General features: G+C 33.6%; 4 protein-coding genes across 10 annotated transcripts in view; 1 reads left to right on the forward strand and 3 right to left on the reverse strand.

The window, feature by feature from the left end:
* The window catches only part of LOC114880326 (netrin-1-like), a 72,493-nt gene extending 66,885 nt beyond the window's left edge, over positions 1–5,608 (forward strand). For 2 of the 4 annotated variants that reach the window (XM_029196216.2, XM_029196219.2), the window contains 4 exons: positions 224–292; positions 409–619; positions 1,106–1,778; positions 4,385–5,608. In XM_029196216.2, the coding sequence (XP_029052049.1) occupies positions 224–292; positions 409–619; positions 1,106–1,250 (425 nt within the window). In that variant the 3' untranslated portion in view covers positions 1,251–1,778; positions 4,385–5,608. The remainder of the gene's footprint in view (positions 1–223; positions 293–408; positions 620–1,105; positions 1,779–4,384) is intronic. The other 2 variants (XM_029196218.2, XM_029196217.2) reach the window with 2 other exon arrangements.
* A 454-nt stretch (positions 5,609–6,062) lies between these two features.
* Positions 6,063–9,280, reverse strand: LOC114880315 (speckle targeted PIP5K1A-regulated poly(A) polymerase-like). The gene is made up of 4 exons (XM_029196192.2): positions 8,419–9,280; positions 8,162–8,244; positions 7,775–8,068; positions 6,063–7,704 (listed from the first exon to the last, which is right to left on the reverse strand). The coding sequence occupies exons 1-4, from the start codon at positions 8,661–8,663 to the stop codon at positions 6,251–6,253; spliced, it is 2,076 nt and encodes a 691-aa protein (XP_029052025.1). The 5' UTR covers positions 8,664–9,280; the 3' UTR covers positions 6,063–6,250.
* Positions 9,281–11,792: 2,512 nt separating this feature from the next.
* On the reverse strand, positions 11,793–14,281 carry LOC114874998 (glycosaminoglycan xylosylkinase). Its single transcript, XM_029184833.2, has 6 exons — positions 14,069–14,281; positions 13,296–13,664; positions 12,924–13,224; positions 12,583–12,851; positions 12,289–12,515; positions 11,793–12,221 (listed from the first exon to the last, which is right to left on the reverse strand). Exons 2-6 carry the CDS (start codon positions 13,662–13,664, stop codon positions 11,993–11,995), a joined length of 1,395 nt encoding a protein of 464 aa, XP_029040666.1. The 5' UTR covers positions 14,069–14,281; the 3' UTR covers positions 11,793–11,992.
* A 64-nt stretch (positions 14,282–14,345) lies between these two features.
* On the reverse strand, positions 14,346–17,735 carry LOC114875001 (pre-mRNA-splicing factor 38B-like). Of its 4 annotated transcripts, XM_029184837.2 has the most exons (7): positions 17,430–17,733; positions 16,946–17,282; positions 16,463–16,746; positions 15,899–16,062; positions 15,434–15,832; positions 14,683–14,919; positions 14,346–14,621 (listed from the first exon to the last, which is right to left on the reverse strand). In XM_029184837.2, exons 2-7 carry the CDS (start codon positions 16,974–16,976, stop codon positions 14,555–14,557), a joined length of 1,182 nt encoding a protein of 393 aa, XP_029040670.1. In that variant the 5' UTR covers positions 16,977–17,282; positions 17,430–17,733; the 3' UTR covers positions 14,346–14,554. The 4 variants fall into 4 exon arrangements, with proteins under 4 accessions (XP_029040670.1, XP_029040672.1, XP_029040669.1 ...); XM_029184839.2 differs by having other exon boundaries at positions 14,346–14,592; positions 16,946–17,735; XM_029184836.2 differs by having other exon boundaries at positions 16,946–17,733.
* Between the last annotated feature and the right edge of the window lie 43 nt (positions 17,736–17,778).

The raw sequence follows: 17,778 nt of genomic DNA on the forward strand, positions 1-17,778 counted from the left end.
CCCCTACCTTTTAATTTATTAGACGAGAAGAAACCGGGTCAAAAGAACTTGGATTAGTGTTCATAGCTGTAAGGAAGCTAAACTACTTTTAAGTTTGATTAATTTCATCGCATCACCTTTTAAAGATGATAAAACGTCATGAGTGTGTCATCTTAAACTATAAAATGAGTAACTTAATGATTTAAATGTTGAACTAATTTTTATTTATTTCTGTCTGTTACAGATCAATGCGGAAAATGTCGAGCCAGCACTAAAAGATTAAATTTAAACAAATACTGCAAAAGAGACTATGGTAAGTTCAAAAAATACTAACAAATTGTAAAAAAGAAAGAAAAATTCTTGTTTAATAATACCTTTTTTTGAAAAGATATTAAAACTATTTTTCTATCTTTTTGTGATTTTTCTTAGCTATTCTCGGTAGAATAACAGACAGACACAAAAAGAACGACGGTTCACCGGCTGGGACAAGCGTTTCCGGTTCCGTTTGGATACGTTTCACCTTAGATGTTAACGTCATCTACAAAAAGTCTCCAAACTCGAGGATTCGTCGTGGTGACGTATTTCTTTACGTACACTCGGCCGATTTAGCCTGTAGATGCCCGAAAATCAAGCCAAATAAGTAAGTCATATAACGCATTATTTATAATAAACAAAATCATAATTTTAATATCAGTATCATTAATAAGTACGCGCGGAAAAATGCTGCATGCGCGGTAACACTTTGCGTCGGAACGCGTCTGCGCATGCGCACGGTAAGATGCGTCTGTACATGCGCGCAGCAAGACTTTGCATCAGTGCGTATCTGACATGTGCGCGGTACGAAAGGAGCAGGGATGTAGAATGTAGATACAAGGTTAGCTTCAATTTTTATTTATTTCTCAGTCTTGTAATATCAGAATATAATATCGTCTATATAATATAAACTGCGCGATACCACTAGTCATTGAAATGATAGAATATTTATTATGCACGAGAAAACTTTACGTCCGTGCACGTCTGCGCATGCGCGCAGCTTTCCTGTCGTTTTCATTAATTATTTAGATGAGTAGCATCGGTCATCACTGGCGAACATAATAAAGAAATTTTCTGATTTTCTGATTTTCAGGTCGTACTTGATACTTGGCCAGGAGAGCGATGGCGGAGGTCAAGGTGGACTGACAGTAACGCAGAGGTCAATTGTGATCGAGTGGCGCGACGAGTGGCATCGCCGAATGCGACGCTTTCAACGAAGGGCGATATCGTGCCATTGAACTAATTATTCCCGCCTGACCAAGGAAATATAGACGGAGAAAGAAGGGAAGATAGAGAGACAGGAAAGGGAGAGGACAAGAAAAAAGAGCGATAGGTAAAAATAGAAGTTGAAAACCTTTTAAAACTTGTACTCTCGTAGGAAGGTTGCACGTTCATTTTCAAGCTGCCAATAGCTGCTGTATATCTACTCGCATACCTACTTCTAGGTTTCTTTTTCGCACGGAGTACTCGACGACGTCCTAAGATTAACGATAAGTAATAAAGTAAACGTCATTGCCAAGTGAAATGCAAGTGAGAACTCGAAGTGTTTATAGAAGAGAAATATCAGGCGAACTGAATTCTTGTTATATACAAATAACACTTAATTTATTGCAACTGACATACATGCTTTGAATAATAATTGACTATCTATATACCATCTACCTATATAGAAGAAGATCGGTTTGTTAATTAAGCAGATCTATGAAAGAGCGATGAAATCATTTATATTAACAAAATTCGATCTGATAATTTTATTTCCAATATAAGTATGTGCCAAATTTTTCAAAATAATTATTTTATATATATATGTATAAATTAACAAAAAAATATTCAAGTCCTATCTAATTCTCCTATACAAAGGTATGCACACTACCTTGACTCTCGAAAATAAATTTGTACATGTTTCAAACTTTAAAAAAAAACTGTATACATCAAACATACGGACTTCCCACGTGCATTTCATTAAATCAAAAAAAAAGAAAAAATGCAATATCTTGTATTAAAATTAGATTTAGAATTTATATCAATATATACATTTCCTATGGATTTATAAACTATACTTCTTTTTTATTGATCGTATATAAGAGAATGCAGAAGGAAAAGAAATTGCGTTTTATATATATATCTGCAATAATTATCGAATTGATTTTATATACGTGTTCAAGGTGTGTTGCGACTGAAACGGCAGCATTGTACTCCATTTCTGGAAAGAAAGATTTCACAATTTTTTGTCCCTTTTGCTCAAAAGAATATAAGGAAACAAATACATAAGAATATATTCCATTATATGTATTAATACGAATCGAATGTGCAGTATTGGATAGCGAATTAGAATTAGTTGTATCGCATATCAGTTGTAACTAACGTTTCGTACAAATATTGTAATTTTCATTGTTTCGTTACAAGCTGGTATATTGCAAATTTCTATGAACGTACAATTCGAAAAGAATTATTTTCTAAATTGGTTATATTACTTTGAATACTTGAATCGTCAAATCTTTTCAATTTTATCAAAGCTTGAATTGGTTCTCGGTATTAACAGTGTTATATGTACATACCGATTCTTTTACCGAAAATTTTTCATTTTTATTTTATTAAGTAGATCAAAGATTTTAAGTTGGACGAATTGTTCCTGAAAATTTGCAATATTCCATCTCTCTTATTACAATTTGACGTTTTACAATGTTTGTAAATGGTACGGTCTTTTCCCAGCCCCCAAAAACTTCCCATCTTTCTTCTTTTCTCCCCCTGCCCCCTCCCCCCATTTTTTTATTTATTTATTCTCCTCTCATTCGATCATCGTGAATCGAACCACATTTATAAAGATATACGCGTACGTTGAATGTAGATTTTCTTGTACATTTTCTATATAAATTATTAAGATTCATTTTTTCTAGTTGATATTATTACTAGTAGTATTATTATGAATAGTAGTAGCGATAGTCGATAGCAGTAGCGATTATGAAAGAAATATAGAGGCTAAGCTCGAAATGTGTCGAAATATTACGGATATGAAAAAGTTTTCATTGTTTTTTAAGCAATATTTTTTAATTTTTCTTGTATCATAAACCATCTCCATCTTTTCCTATATATCATTTCTCACCAATTAAATGTGTAAATATGTCAATGAATACATTTTATTATACAGGAGTGTTCGGATACCCGAGATTACAGTCGGGTCGGGTACCCGATGCATCTCTCTATGCTTTATTACTTACATTGATCGATATTAATATAATAGGACAATATACGTTAAAAAATTTTTCAAAATACCTCATATTATTATTTATACACGAACGATGAAAACTTTTGCATATCTCTGATACTATTCATGAGAATCACCGGTTGAACTACTTAATACCAGGGAAATTATCGTAATTATCAGAGGTTCATTTAAAATTACGATGATTAATATTATCGACGGTCGCGAATATGTACGAAGGTATAAAATAACGTGTTATTTATTTAACTTGGACGGTATTTGTTGCGACCTTCCACGAAATTTCTTAGGAAAAATAATATACAAAAATGTTTCATTTTACTATGGCGTCGCGTGATAAAACGAATCGTTCTTCCGAAGGCTAAGGGTTGTTCTTTTTTTTTCTTTTTACACGCCCTAAAATATGTACCTTGACAATAAAAATAAACTGTCTCGATTATGAAAATTTTACCAACTGAACGAGAAAAATATTATTATCGTTAAACGAAACGACTTACGATTAAATAAATGTCGTGCTTGAAATGTAAGTTCCTAACTGTGACGATTATTACCTTCGAACAGGTGATCACTAAAATCAATTTTAACCCATTTTCACCGTTGCTGTCTTTCTTTTTTCTTCTTATAATTTTAATCCGTTAAAATTTTATCCAGTCGTATTAATTGAGGAATTTTTCAATAATTTTCAATGCGTGTTTTAATGCTTAATTTTTTGAATTATCAACAAGTAGAACGAAGGTTCAATTTAGAAATTTCGTTTCGAAGATCGTAACTTGTAAGAGCGGTATCCACGGCTAAATACCGTTTTGCGTACCGCAATCAACAATGTATCTATGTACTTACGATATTAATGATTAATGAGTATCGAGCGCTTTGAACGCTCTATGCGATCGCAACAGACGACTTACTATCGTATATTACGAACAGAACTGGTATGAAATGACGTACTTCAATTCCTGACTTACGTGGCTCTTTTTCAACCTTCTTCCTTTGCACAATTTGTTTAAAAAAAAAAAAAAGAATTAAACTAAACCTAATTACATTTTCGTAATAAAAATTTATTTGTTATGAATGTTATGTTTTCAGTAATAGAAAATTAATTTTCCTTTTATATACGTGTGTATATTTAATAAAAGTATTAATTATGATTTGTAGAAAAAGTGGCCACGTAAATAGAGATCAGTATAATGGACAAAAACACTCGATTCGAGGACTATTATATCATTAACATCGATGATGATTGAAATTTTTATAAAAGAATTATATCCCATAATTATTATTTATGATATCTCATCGTTCCCGAGATGTATCAGCTCCAAACATTCACTGTCTCCGTCGCCTACGCTATAATCACGTGTATAAAATGTATCAACGTAAAATAATGTTAACGTAAGTAAAGAATATATCAGGCTATTCGAAAAAATTAGTACGTATATTCAAATGTTAGAAAGATAAAATACAATACACGTATAGATAAAACAAAATTACACGATCGTTAACATAATATCATAACGATGGAAGAAATTCTTTTTTTATTTCTTTCTAACATTTTCAAATAAAGTTATAACGCATCTTCCAATTTTATTTAGAATGACCTCTTTCGTAATCTGAAATATTTGTGCCATTTTTCATAAATAAAATTAGGGTTTAAATAACTAAGAAAATAATGGCCGGATATAATGTCACTCTTTCTTACTTCCCAACGATTTTATTTAATATCTTGCAGAAAAATGAACTGCTAATTTGCAATAGCTATTTATACAATTAGAAATAGAAGAAATAGTATAAAGTAATTTTAAAATGGCACAAGCGTTTGGAATAACTTAATACTTGCCTTTTATTTTTACTAATCCATATGTTGAATAATATTCTTTTTGCTATTAATTAAAAAGAACAGTACAGAAAAAAGAACTGAATCCACGTCCATATTATGCAGTAAGAAAGGAAATTACAAAAATGCGATTGATCAAAACCGGCAAATTTTGTTTGTTAGTATTGCATACAAAATATCAAGTAGTTACTATATTATAAGAATGTAACGATTATTATTGTTCAGTATCTCCTTCGTGCGAGCGAAAAGCCGAAAACTTGTACTGTTTTAATTAAGAATTTATCGCGCCTACGGCATATTGTAGATCAAAGAATTACCAATTTTAGAGGTCTGAGATTTGAACCAAATTCTTGACCAGTTGTATATCGTAAATTATACACGATATCGAATTAAGTGTGCTATTTATACCTCCACATTATTAACCGATTACTGTTGTACCACAATTACGATTTAGATTCGATTAAATTATTAAGCGTACCGTATTGTTGTGTATTGTGGTGTAATAAATGTGATTAGTTGTATGAATAATAAATACAATGCATAAGAAAGATACATACAACAATTCTGATCTCGTTTTAGTATAACATATCTAGGATAGGTATAAATTAATAGACAGATAATTATTAAATTTATCTTATTTATTTAATACTTTATTTACACACATAGTACATATTTAATCACTTACTGTTGTTTAATGCTATCTTACAGCTTCTTATTGTTCTACTATGTACACACTTTGTGAACTTAGTACGAATAATATATTTTTAAGGATTACTTAAATTTACATTTATTATCAAAGAATTCATAAAAAGTTTAACCATTATTCTTATTAAACATATCATGCTGTATCATTTATTATTTCATCATTAATAAGATGAATTGAAAATTAAACACAAAAATTTTCAGTATTTGAATTTGTAACTAACAATAAGATCAAATGTTATCTTTTACTATCATTTTTTTTTTTTCAAACAAATTATAATTGAACTTCAATAAAATAAATTATATTCGTCATCACACTGTATAAAATATATATAAGTATATACCATATATGTGAAATTATAAAAATTTTGAATGTTTTACTTTTATATCGCAAGTATAACAGACCTGACTGTTGACCTAAAGGTATCTGGATAAAGAAATTTACCTTTGGTCCGGAATTGTATTTAGGTCCACCTTACCCTCTCAATTTAAAACTTGTTGAATTGTTGTATGTACATCAATGTTCGTGTCGTTATTTCTGATAATTTCTTTACTACAAAGTGTTTAAATTCCCGAAAAACACGATCGTCGCAATTCTGATTAATTACAATTACCGAAACTTTTGCGTGATCTTTCTTTTCAATTACACATATAAAATCTAAGTGTACTTTGTTAAGTGGTTTGTGTTTATTACTATCTTCAATTGCTTGCTCCGATATAAGGGCTTCTTTTTGCAAGCAACTTAAACTTGGATTTAAAACAACACTGTTAATTTTTCTGTTACGCCAAACACAATGAGATCCAACACAGTGAAATTTAATTGTCTGATACTTTTCTGTATGTACATCTGACAAAATATCAACTTTCTGTTGCTTCGCTTCCACGTCATCGGTAAGAAGTTCAACCTGCACCTTAAAAACTTTCTCAAAAATATCTTTTATCACGTTACAAACAATAGGGTACCAACTACCCTCTGTCAATTTTGTCGTTTCATTTGTACATGTATCTATACTCTTTGATTTGATATGCTGCAAATGATTCAGAGGAATTGAAATTTTAAATTTATTCTCAGGAGAATTCTTATTTAAAGTTGTAGTAAGCAAAGTTTTCATTAGATCCCTGTAATCATTTTTACTAGTCGCCGTGCAAATTTCAGCACCAATTGCGCAGTACTTAACAAAAATGCTCAGTGTTGGAAAATGTATGCCCATTGTAACATTATGACTTAGTTCTATAGGATCTTGGACACACATTGGTCTGTTAGCAGTAAACTTAAGATTTTCATTCTCTTTTACACACGCTTTATACCTATCCATACAGGACGGTAAATTTTCTATATCTGTAAATTCCGATTCTGTGTGTATCGTTCCGTCGATTGGGCATATCACCTTGGATTTAAAATCAAAAGTTGCATAGAAAAAAAAGAAGCCGTGCAGAAGTTCTGGAATACTATTCTCATTTAAAACTGGTGGTAGTGCTATATTTTCATCAAAATTCATTTGCCATCCATTTAGAATTTGTGGTTGACAAGTTTTCTGAAGCTCCATTAAGGGAGGAATAATGTTAACCGACGGTTGTTGTAAATAAAAAATAATTAATAAAATCAAAGCATAATTGGATATCTTCCCTGAACATGATATTTTAAAATGTTTTGCCCAGTATTTAATGAGCATCATTAATGGTCTCAATCTGTCATCAAGAGAAATATAATACTTTATCAAATTACTTTTATATATACCCAAACTATTTTTAAACGATATATCACAAGAAACGTTTGTTCGAACGTAACAAAATTTTATAATAGGCGTCTTAGCTTTTGGAATCGCTATTATATCGGAGAAAGCACAGTTCATTCCGTACATAACTTTTTTCACTTCTTTAAAAATCTTTTGCATGGTCCACACATCCGGCGACGCACTTTCGCTTTCACATATCGGTTCACCTTAAATGACAATATTGTCATCAAATCGCTCAAAACATTGATAACGGTATAAATAAATTAAAAATCTTACCAATGTCCATATATATATCTAAATCACATTCTTTAAAACCTAGCCCAGTTTGAGTCGAACCAAACTTGTATGTTTTACATTTTGGAAATATCACTTTGAATATTTTATCTAGATGCGTACAAACAGTTTCGTATCGTGTTTCTATTTCGAAATCGGTAAGTTGTACAGCGTTTAAAAACATTGTTAACTGATTTTCAAATGTAGCTTCTCCCTCAAATAGGTGTTTTATATTATCATAATTTATTACACCATTGTTTTCAATGGGAGTATTTTGTTTCATCGGTTTAGGTTTCCCTAAATTGTAAAGTAAAGTAATTATGATTCACAGAAGTTGGCTGTAGGTGCAATTCAATTAAATAAATACCTGTTTTCATTTATAATACATACCCTTGAATGCTCTTCTCTTTTTTATCTTCAACTTAACATTATTTATCCAAATAGGTTTATTTAACAGAACTTCTGCTGAGCTTCTACAACATTAAAAAGTTACAATTAGACAAAATTATTGTTCATAAAGTAGGAAAAAAATACAGGATGTTAGAGAAGAAAGTTGTAACCAGTTCTAAGCTCTGTTTAAGAGTTATAAAATTATAAAATAAAACAATTATTCGATTCTAATAAATGTGCTAAGTAGATTGCATTACCTGTCACAAAATTCAATAATAAGATAACTCGGACCAAACTGATACCACTTAATAGTACCATATTGTTGAAAATAATCTATAAGCCCACGTGATGGAATAAATTTTGGTAATGGTGACACAACAATTGATCTTTCATTGATTTCAACTTGTTGAAATTTCTTCAAATGCTTTTTACCTGCAAGGTGACCTTGCAAGGCATACTCATCTTGAAAGTGCATTGAACATATATCGCAATGTTTTGACATTGTTCTTTAAATATTAGATAATCTTTTCAAATTTATAAAAATTTCATTTGCCCTCTTCCTTTTATTGTTATTAAATATTTTCAAAATTTTTTAAAAGAATATACAGGTATATTCTTTCATTAAATATCAAGCATTCCGTTTAATCATTAAAAGAAATAATACCATTGTTGTTACAAAACTTTGTTTAATTCAATGTAAACAAAAGTGTTTATATTCTATATAAAGAGGTCACTTCCTTCATAAAATAGTTCAGATTTTTAGATAATGTAATTGTTGTTATTTGTCTTTACTAAGTATTATTTGGTATACAAAATGTAATACCGTTGACAAATTGATTTGATCTATTAATTGTCCATTAACACTTAAATTTTAAGTGTCACTATCACTTTAAGATAACTTTTTGCATATGATCCAAGGTGTATTTAGAAAAATATATTCAATACAATCGACCACTTTATTTAATACTTCAATTTTATTTCAAAATAAAATAATATAATTATTGTATTTTTACATTTGTAAACGATATAAACATATACAAACAATATACCGTATTTTTACAATTATTAATTATACCACAATCCACTCTAACCTAAGATTTGTCGATATGCAAAGAGACTCAACGGTAATTGGGGTCCCAGACACCCCGGGACGAAATAAAGTCGGTATGCAGGCAGTGCCATCGGCGCAGCGGGGTCCCAGACACCCCAGATGGAATCGGGTCGGTATGTAAAGAGCACCAATAGTGCTAGGGGTCCTACACACCCCAGATACCGTGATGTCGGTATGCAGAATTATCGGAGATTTGGGGTCCTTAGGATCCCGCAACAATATAATTTAGGTATACAGAAGCATTGGTGCTTCAGGGTTCTTTAGCACCCCGCGACGATAGAATTTTGGTATGCAGAATCATCGGAGCTTCGGGGTCCTTAGAACCCCGAGACAATATAATTTAGGTATACCGAATCATCGGAGCTTCGGGTTCCTTAGAACCCCCGACAATATAATTTAGGTATACAGAATCGTCGGCGCTTGGGTTCTTTAGAACCCCAAGACAGTATAATTCGAGAATGCAGAATCCACGGTGCTCCGGGGTCCCTGGCACCCCAAGATGTAATCGGGTCGGTATGTAAAGAGCACCAATAGTGCTAGGGGTCCTAGACACCCCAGATACCGTGATGTCGGTATGCAGAATTATCGGAGATTTGGGGTCCTTGGGATCCCGCAACAATATAATTTAGGTATACAGAAGCATTGGTGCTTCAGGGTTCTTTAGCACCCCGCGACGATAGAATTTTGGTATGCAGAATCATCGGAGCTTCGGGGTCCTTAGAACCCCGAGACAATATAATTTAGGTATACCGAATCATCGGAGCTTCGGGTTCCTTAGAACCCCAGACAATATAATTTAGGTATACAGCATCGTCGGCGCTTGGGTTCTTTAGAACCCGAAGACAGTATAATTTGAGAATGCAGAATCCACGGTGCTCCGGGGTCCCTGGCACCCCAAGATGTAATCAGGTCTGTATGCACAGAGCGTCACCAGTACTTCGGGGTTCCTGACACCCCAGGATGAAATCAAGCTAGTACGTAAAGGGCACAACCAGTATAATAATTGTCCTCGAATTTCTTTCCGGAGGTTATTTAATTTACCTCATTTATCTTGTCCCGGGCGTCATAAAGACATCTGAAATTATATCATTTTTTCCCTCTTTAGAGGCCATGACCCATCCCTTTTAATTATTAATTATTTTATCCTCCTTTATGGCCCAAGCCCCACGCTCCCTAATTATTTCTTATCCTACTCCTCTCTATGGACCAAGGCAGCCCTTGGCAGGTATTTATTTCTTCATTCTTTTTGAGCTTATCCTTATAGCACTGCATCCCTCATATCACGGCCTTCCTTACATCTCCGTATCTTTTACATCCCTTAATTCTTTACATCCCTCCATCCTTTACATCTCTCCATCCCTTACATCCCTTATGTCCCTGCAACCCTTATAGCGCTGCATCCCTCACATCACTGCCTTCCTTACTTCTCCGTATCTTTTACATCCCTTAATTTTTTATACCCCTCCATCCATTACATCTCTGCGTCCCTTACATCCCTTATGTTCCTGCAACCCTTATAATATATATATTACAAAACCTGGTTCGAGTAAAGGTAAGTAAAGGTAAGTAAAGGTAAGTAATTTTTGAATTTTGAATTTTTGAATTTTCATTTTTTCGCCCTCTAGCGGCAAAAATGTGAACTAAAATCTCGACCTCGAGTCAGCGCCATCTGGTTTCAGAAAAAGGAACTAAATCACGCTGAAATTTTGGCCCTCTGGCGGCAAAAATGCGAACTAAAATCTCGACCTCGAGTCAGCGCCATCTGGTTTTAGAAAAAGGAACTAAATCAAGTCGAAATTTTGGCCCTCTAGCGGCAAAAATGTGAACTAAAATCTCGACCTCGAGTCAGCGCCATCTGGTTTCAGAAAAAGGAACTAAATCAAGTCGAAATTTTGGCCCTCTAGCGGCAAAAATGTGAACTAAAATCTCGACTTCGAGTCAGCGCCATCTGGTTTCAGAAAAAGGAACTAAATCAGGTCGAAATTTTGGCCCTCTAGCGGCAAAAATGTGAACTAAAATCTCGACCTCGAGTCAGCGCCATCTGGTTTCAGAAAAAGGAACTAAATTTCGCAAAAATTTAGCTCAATGTTGTGCTTTCCGGTGTAGGGATCTAAAGGATACAGGAATATAAGAGTTGCAGTGCTGTAAGGGATGCAATGATGTAAAGGATACAGGAATATAAGGGTTGCAGTGATGTAAGGGATGCAGGAATGCAAGGGATGCAATGATGTAAAGGATGCAGGAATGTAAGGGATGCAGTGATATAAAGGATGTAGAAATGTAAGGGATACAATGATGTAAAGCATGTAGAAATGTAAGGGATGCAATGATGTAAAGCATGCATAAATATAAGGGATGCAATGATGTTAAGGATGCAGGAATGTAAGGGATGCAATGATGTTAAGGATGCAGGAATGTAAGGGATGCGATGATATAAAGGATGGAGAAATGTAAGGGATGCAATGATATAATGGATGCAGAAATGTAAGGGATGTAGGGATGTAAGTAATGCAAAATCTATAACGTATAAAGCTATTTTATTTGGTTCAAATATATACATTATTCGTGTGCTGAAAAAAATTCGGTAAGATTTTGAGATATCTTGAATTGATCCAACACTTTGAAACGGTACTTAATGTTCATAATTTACAGTAGGAACAATTTCCTAATAGTTCAGACATTCCAATTCGATAAATGCAGTAGAGCTTATTAAGTATGGACTACCGATGATCCAAAATAACATTAGAAGCATATTTCTTGCTTTTTAGACAATATTCTACAACCGTGTAAATAGTAAGTAATCTCCTATCCATGGCACTTAAGTGGGCTTCTGTAACGAGGGGCTGAACATCGGCTATCATAGACTCGTGAGCAACGAGTTTTCCAAGAGCTATGCTTAAAGATCCACCACTGAACAGTTTCAAACGATCCCAAGTAGTTTTATGGATCCTAAAATAAAAATAAAGTACTACTTTTTAATAATGAACTAGATATTAATATTTGTATAAATACCTACATGCAACATTGATATAGTGGGGCTAAAATATCAAAATGATCGACATCAGGATTCCCAAGACTCTTTCCATTGTCAATTAATAAAACAGCAGGATTGTGAAAATTATTCTGCGCCAATTCGTAGTGATGACGATCACCATTGTCCATTAAGAAATCAAAAATTGCTGTATCGATCAAATCTAAAAGTCTACTCGACGACTGAGGTGAATATGCCTTGGAGTCTTTCACCTAAAAAGAACAAACGCCTAGTACTATTTTTCATATACAAAAAATAGAATGTACAATTTGAATATACTTTTTCGCAGTAATTATCATCTGTTTCCCATGTAGCAAGTTTGTTTCTTTTGTAAGTCCTTTGCCAGGGATGACGGTGTTTAACTAGCTTTAAATATCGCGGTAACCAAGAAATTAAAGCACCCTCCAAAATGTCTCCCGTCCCGCAAACTGGATCTGCAGGGGAACAGTAATGGCAAACCCCGTATAGGCAAGTATCGTTACCATCTTGATACATGGTTGCATAAAGTTCTGGAGTTGCTCGTGGTCGAATTTCATTTCTTAAATCAACTGCAAAAATATTTGATTTTATATTAAACATTATATACATTTATACAGGATGATCTATGGAAATGTACACACGTTTTCTAATAACAGTAAGCGGTACTCTTCTTAAGGCCAGCAGGGAAGATAAATGGAATGCTACAACTTCGGCATTGTGCCGGTCTTTACCATGGTAAACCGGCCCTCGAATAATAGCGTCCCTAGAATACCACTGAGGCTTGAACATCGCCTTCGTCCCGTGTTCCAAAGTTAACATTAATTTCAGTTGCGTACCAAGTGGCGCGTTATCCGCTCGCATTACTCTTGATTTACGTAAAGTATCCAATATCGTTCCTAGCTCGGGTGCAACTGGTGGAATTAACTGATGAGCGTCAGGCCACTGAAAAAATAATAAGAATAGATTTAGAATACTGTTCCGTATTATTTAAAAGCATTCAATATGATACTAACATTATTATTAGGAATATTCCATATATTTTCACGAACATTAGGCATTATTCTCAATTCAGTTAACAAACGTTCCAATACTATCGTGTAACTAGTATTTTGTTTAAAGTATCTCGATGGTAATATTTGAATCTCTTCTCTAATTTTCTTTGCCATACTTTTGGCAACCGATTTTTGCAGAGCTTGTAAATTTTGTTCTGCTCGAGATATTAATTCTTCCTGTTCGGGTTTTAATTGTGAAGTAGGCATGCCTTTTGATGAGGTTTTGTGCGACGAGCTCTCTACGATCATTCGTATGAAATATACATTGACACTTAGAACAAGAATCAAAAGGCCGCCCAAAGCAACGAGAGCACAGCGTCGGCCAATCATCTGTAAAGAAAATTTAATGTAGATGGCGCGCAATTGTTTCACTTGTCAAATATTATAATACTAACGAAAACTAGCCTTAAAAATTCATAGTCTGGCTATTTATATTCTTTATGAATTCATCGTTTTATTTTCAAAAATATTATGAAATATTTAACACGCATATATACATATATAAAGTTAGATAAATTTACATTGTTAATATTAAATAAATAACTAGTTTCTAAACAAATCTAATGCAATAGTTCTAAATGAATTAGAAGCTTAATTAATCCTGCACTAACATTCTATATACGCGTGCAGCAAACAGTAATAACATAGCAGTGTTATTATGACAGAAACGTATGAGGAATCGAATCTAATAATGAAAAAGTCTTTTGTAAAATGAAAATGTCTATATATATCACCTTTGAAAATTGGCCACGCGGTTGCTGTCACCTGATAATAAATATTTTTCTCATGTTTCGATGAAACCTCGGTTCAGTAGTGTCCAACTACCTTAGACAGGCAACAGTCGGACGCCATTTTTAACTTCGATCCAAAGCACTCGCGCGCCTTAATACAATGAATTTGAATCTGTAGTCAATGAGTGGTACCTAAAAATCAACTAAATTTTCAACAGAATTTAATTAATAAGGATTTTTATTTTGCATTTATAGAATAAGGAATTATAAAACGCGACAATTATAATCATGAATTTATTTTATAAAAACATGTAAACTACATGGTGAATATAGTCGAATTAAATTTAGGCTATCACTCCAAATGGAGTAGGAGGTTCCTTTAAAACGCGGTGGTGGTGTTCGAATGGCTCGGTTCTATATCGTTTTTTATCTCTATAGTTACACTCGTACAAACATTTATGTCGATATATACATATCAGTACATGTTTTTTATTCTCTTCGTTGTCTCTCCTTTTCCCGAGCAAGTTCTGTAGCATAATCGTAAGGCGAACCTCTCCTACAATGAAGAAAAACTCAGAATTTTTTAACAAATAATACATATCAAAGGACCACATTACCTATCTCGATGACGATCTTTATCACGGTAACGATCTCTACTTCTATCTCTATGCGACCTATCTCTGCTACGACTTCTATTGTCTCTTTGCCTCCGACTTCGATCGCGGCTACTCGATCGTTTAAAATGGCGGTCTCTTTCCCGGTCCCTTTCCCGTGCTCGCTCTCGTTCTCTTTCTCTGATCCGGTCTCGTTCACGGTCCCGCTCCCTATACTTGTCCTTACGTTCCTCATCAGATCTGGAAAAAAACAGTATTCGAAGGGAAGTAACGCCGAATAATGGAGTACCATTTAAAAAAATATGAATTTGTGCAAAATATATATGTACGATAATGTAAGATACCAAGAAATTATTGATACTATACACCTCGATATTACACAACAATTTTTGTATTCCTTGATATCTAATGTATAGAAGAGATCAGTGTACAGTTATCATGAATATCGAGATGAGTTCGCTAATGCAAAAAAGTACAATAAAATTTTAAGTAGATAGTAGTAAAAATATAAATAGCATAAATATATCTAAAAATAAGTTAATCGTCTGTAAAGCGAGCGAATAACTGTACAAGAATCAAATAAGAACATACACGTGTACTAAAGAAAACTGAACGATGATACATTGAGATCAAGGCTATTTTCCTGGAGATGGTACGTCTTTAATCTTCACCCCATTACCCTGACAAGTTCATAGAATATTATTAACCTTATAAAAAATAGTAACGTGATTGTATTCATACCACGTGGACGCACCTGGCTCGCCACTGGCTTGTTCTTTCAGCCTCACCCCACTGTGCTTCGCTATCTGGGATATGTCGTGGTTGGTTGCGGGATGTAAGGTTGCCGTTATCTTTTCTATTTCCACTGTTACTATATTTTCCGTGGCTATTTAACGTTATAGGTGGTTTCGCGTTTCTCGCGTTCATAGACTGCTGAGGAAACCTTTCCGCTAATCGATGCTCAAGTTCTTTTTGTATAGGCACTGGTATTCTTGGGAATAGTGTTGAGAACCACTCTAATTTAGTAAGAAACTGTTTCAGAATATCACCCATTTTCATTACTTGTCCTCCTCCAGCTTTTACATCTAACTCCTCTTCGTCTTCTAGATAATCGCTATACCAACTAAATAAATCAGCCGGTGGTTGTGTGTATCTATCAACGGTAATAACATAATCTTTTTTAGAAACAATACTATTACATTGTTGTTATTATTCTTACCTAATATACATAAATCCTAGTGCTCGAATATACGGTGAATCGGGATGGTTGATAAGACCATTTAATTGTTTCCGTGTTAACCTCAAGGTGAAGAGTTTGTACAGCAGACAATACGCCGTCGAGACAATTCCTCCAGCGCCGACGCCTCTAACCTGCATGAACCGCTAAATTTACACCCCCCTATGTCAATTAATCACATACATATCATATTATAATATATTGACCGAGAACATGCTACTCTGCAATAAGTAAGTTTGATGTTAAGAGTCTGCTCAGTGCCTGATTCAGACTGGTTCGAGGCCAATATTTTGATATTGATGCCTGATTATACATAACTAGTGGAAGTCTAATATGCTTAAAACTTCCGTTTTGTACAATTTATTTTAAATGCTTTCACCTTTCCTAGTTTTATCAGTAGTTCTCATTTCATTGAGCGTCCAGGTCCATTAAAGTGCTATAAATTTGGAGTTCTTTCTTGCGTACGGTAACAATTCTGTGATCTCCTTAGTTTCAAGTCAATAAATAATAATTATGAATTAACAACGTTTTAGAAAACATACTCACGCCTCCACACATGCCAGTCTGCCCCGCTGTTTTCCTGCTTCCTTTCTCCCATGGTTCCAAATGGGAGACTTTATAGTAAATTTCATCAATGACCTCATGGTATGTCTTTAATTCGTATAAATTGACTTTAAAATAGTGGGATGACTGTATATTTGTTAAAATTAATGGATTTAAGTTCATAGTCCTTTCATTTCCCCAAAGAGGTAATATGTTCGATTTTTTACCCTCCTTCTGGGCTGGTCGACGTTCTTCATCGCAACCACTGGAATTGTTCCATGGGGAGCCTAAATAACAATGTTTAATTTAGTTTAAACCACTACGTAATAGCGACATACATAATATAAACTTCGATGCCTAATCGTATAGTTGAGGTTAAGTATATTCACCGATCATAATTCGTTGTACAATGGTTTATTCTTCCATTGAACATTGTAAGAATAAAAAGTAAAATACACGTGCTAAAGGTAATGTACTTTTACTTACCATCAGCTCCTTCCGCTTCTTGCATTTGCATGTTTGTATCGCGAACTCGCAAGACTCACGATGAAGTTTAGCGCATCAAACGCACCATACAAATGTTATACTTTACCGAACATTTACAACGTTAACGAAGACAACAGAAAAAATAAATATAATCGTGTCTTCAAAATAATTGAATTACAAATTCTAAAATCTATCGTAACGCTTTTTTATGCAAGTACATGGAAAACTGACGTCAACGGAAAGCGAAAAAAGACACAATACGGTAATACGCATGCCTACAAAATGTATACATCCGGTTTCATTCATACGTATACTTTTATTGTCGTTTGTATTATATCTGTAAATAACTAAATTGTTGCAGATTCTTCAGTTTATAAATAGTCTAATGTAAAAAGAATGACTGAAGTGCTATTGTAATTTCAAAGTAATGAAATGCATAGGTATCAGTCAATAGATATTTTAGTAACTTAACACAAAATCTTACGAAATTGAACATTAGAAGTAATAAATCCACTGTTCTAAAGTTAAACACAATTATTACTCTGTCATATTAATTCACGATATAATTATAAATTTACATCTCTTCTTTTCTAAACCGAAACGTGTAATACAAACGACATCTTGATACTTTCAGAAATAATAATACGAACAGAAGCACAACACTCCTTAGAAACGCACACCTGGTGACACCTGGTGACACCTGTTATTACTAGAACGCGCGCATTTTATAGAATAAAAAATGCTATTTATACATTTATATTACTTATAAGCGATAATTTTAATGATTTCCTTTGGTTAGCTTGTAATATTTTTAATAAAAATTATAAAATTGG

Source organism: Osmia bicornis, chromosome 12, assembly GCF_907164935.1.
Source record: "Osmia bicornis bicornis chromosome 12, iOsmBic2.1, whole genome shotgun sequence".
Lineage (NCBI taxonomy): Eukaryota > Metazoa > Arthropoda > Insecta > Hymenoptera > Megachilidae > Osmia > Osmia bicornis.

Excerpts from the sequence above, each read along its gene's own strand:
- LOC114874998 (XM_029184833.2), bottom strand. The coding sequence starts at position 13,664 with ATGATTGGCCGACGCTGTGCTCTCGTTGCTTTGGGCGGCCTTTTGATT. Across the intron at positions 13,225-13,295 it reads GGAATATTCCTAATAATAAT|TGGCCTGACGCTCATCAGTT; the intron begins GTTAGTATCATA and ends TTATTTTTTCAG. Across the intron at positions 12,516-12,582 it reads ATGATAATTACTGCGAAAAA|GTGAAAGACTCCAAGGCATA; the intron begins GTATATTCAAAT and ends TGTTCTTTTTAG.
- LOC114875001 (XM_029184837.2), bottom strand. The coding sequence starts at position 16,976 with ATGCAAATGCAAGAAGCGGAAGGAGCTGATG. Across the intron at positions 16,063-16,462 it reads AGACTGGCATGTGTGGAGGC|CGGTTCATGCAGGTTAGAGG; the intron begins GTGAGTATGTTT and ends GTGTAAATTTAG. Across the intron at positions 14,622-14,682 it reads AAAGATCGTCATCGAGATAG|GAGAGGTTCGCCTTACGATT; the intron begins GTAATGTGGTCC and ends TCTTCATTGTAG.
- LOC114880315 (XM_029196192.2), bottom strand. The coding sequence starts at position 8,663 with ATGTCAAAACATTGCGATATATGTTCAATGCACTTTCAAGATGAGTAT. Across the intron at positions 8,069-8,161 it reads AAAGAGAAGAGCATTCAAGG|GGAAACCTAAACCGATGAAA; the intron begins GTATGTATTATA and ends TTTACAATTTAG. Across the intron at positions 7,705-7,774 it reads AGATATATATATGGACATTG|GTGAACCGATATGTGAAAGC; the intron begins GTAAGATTTTTA and ends TTGTCATTTAAG.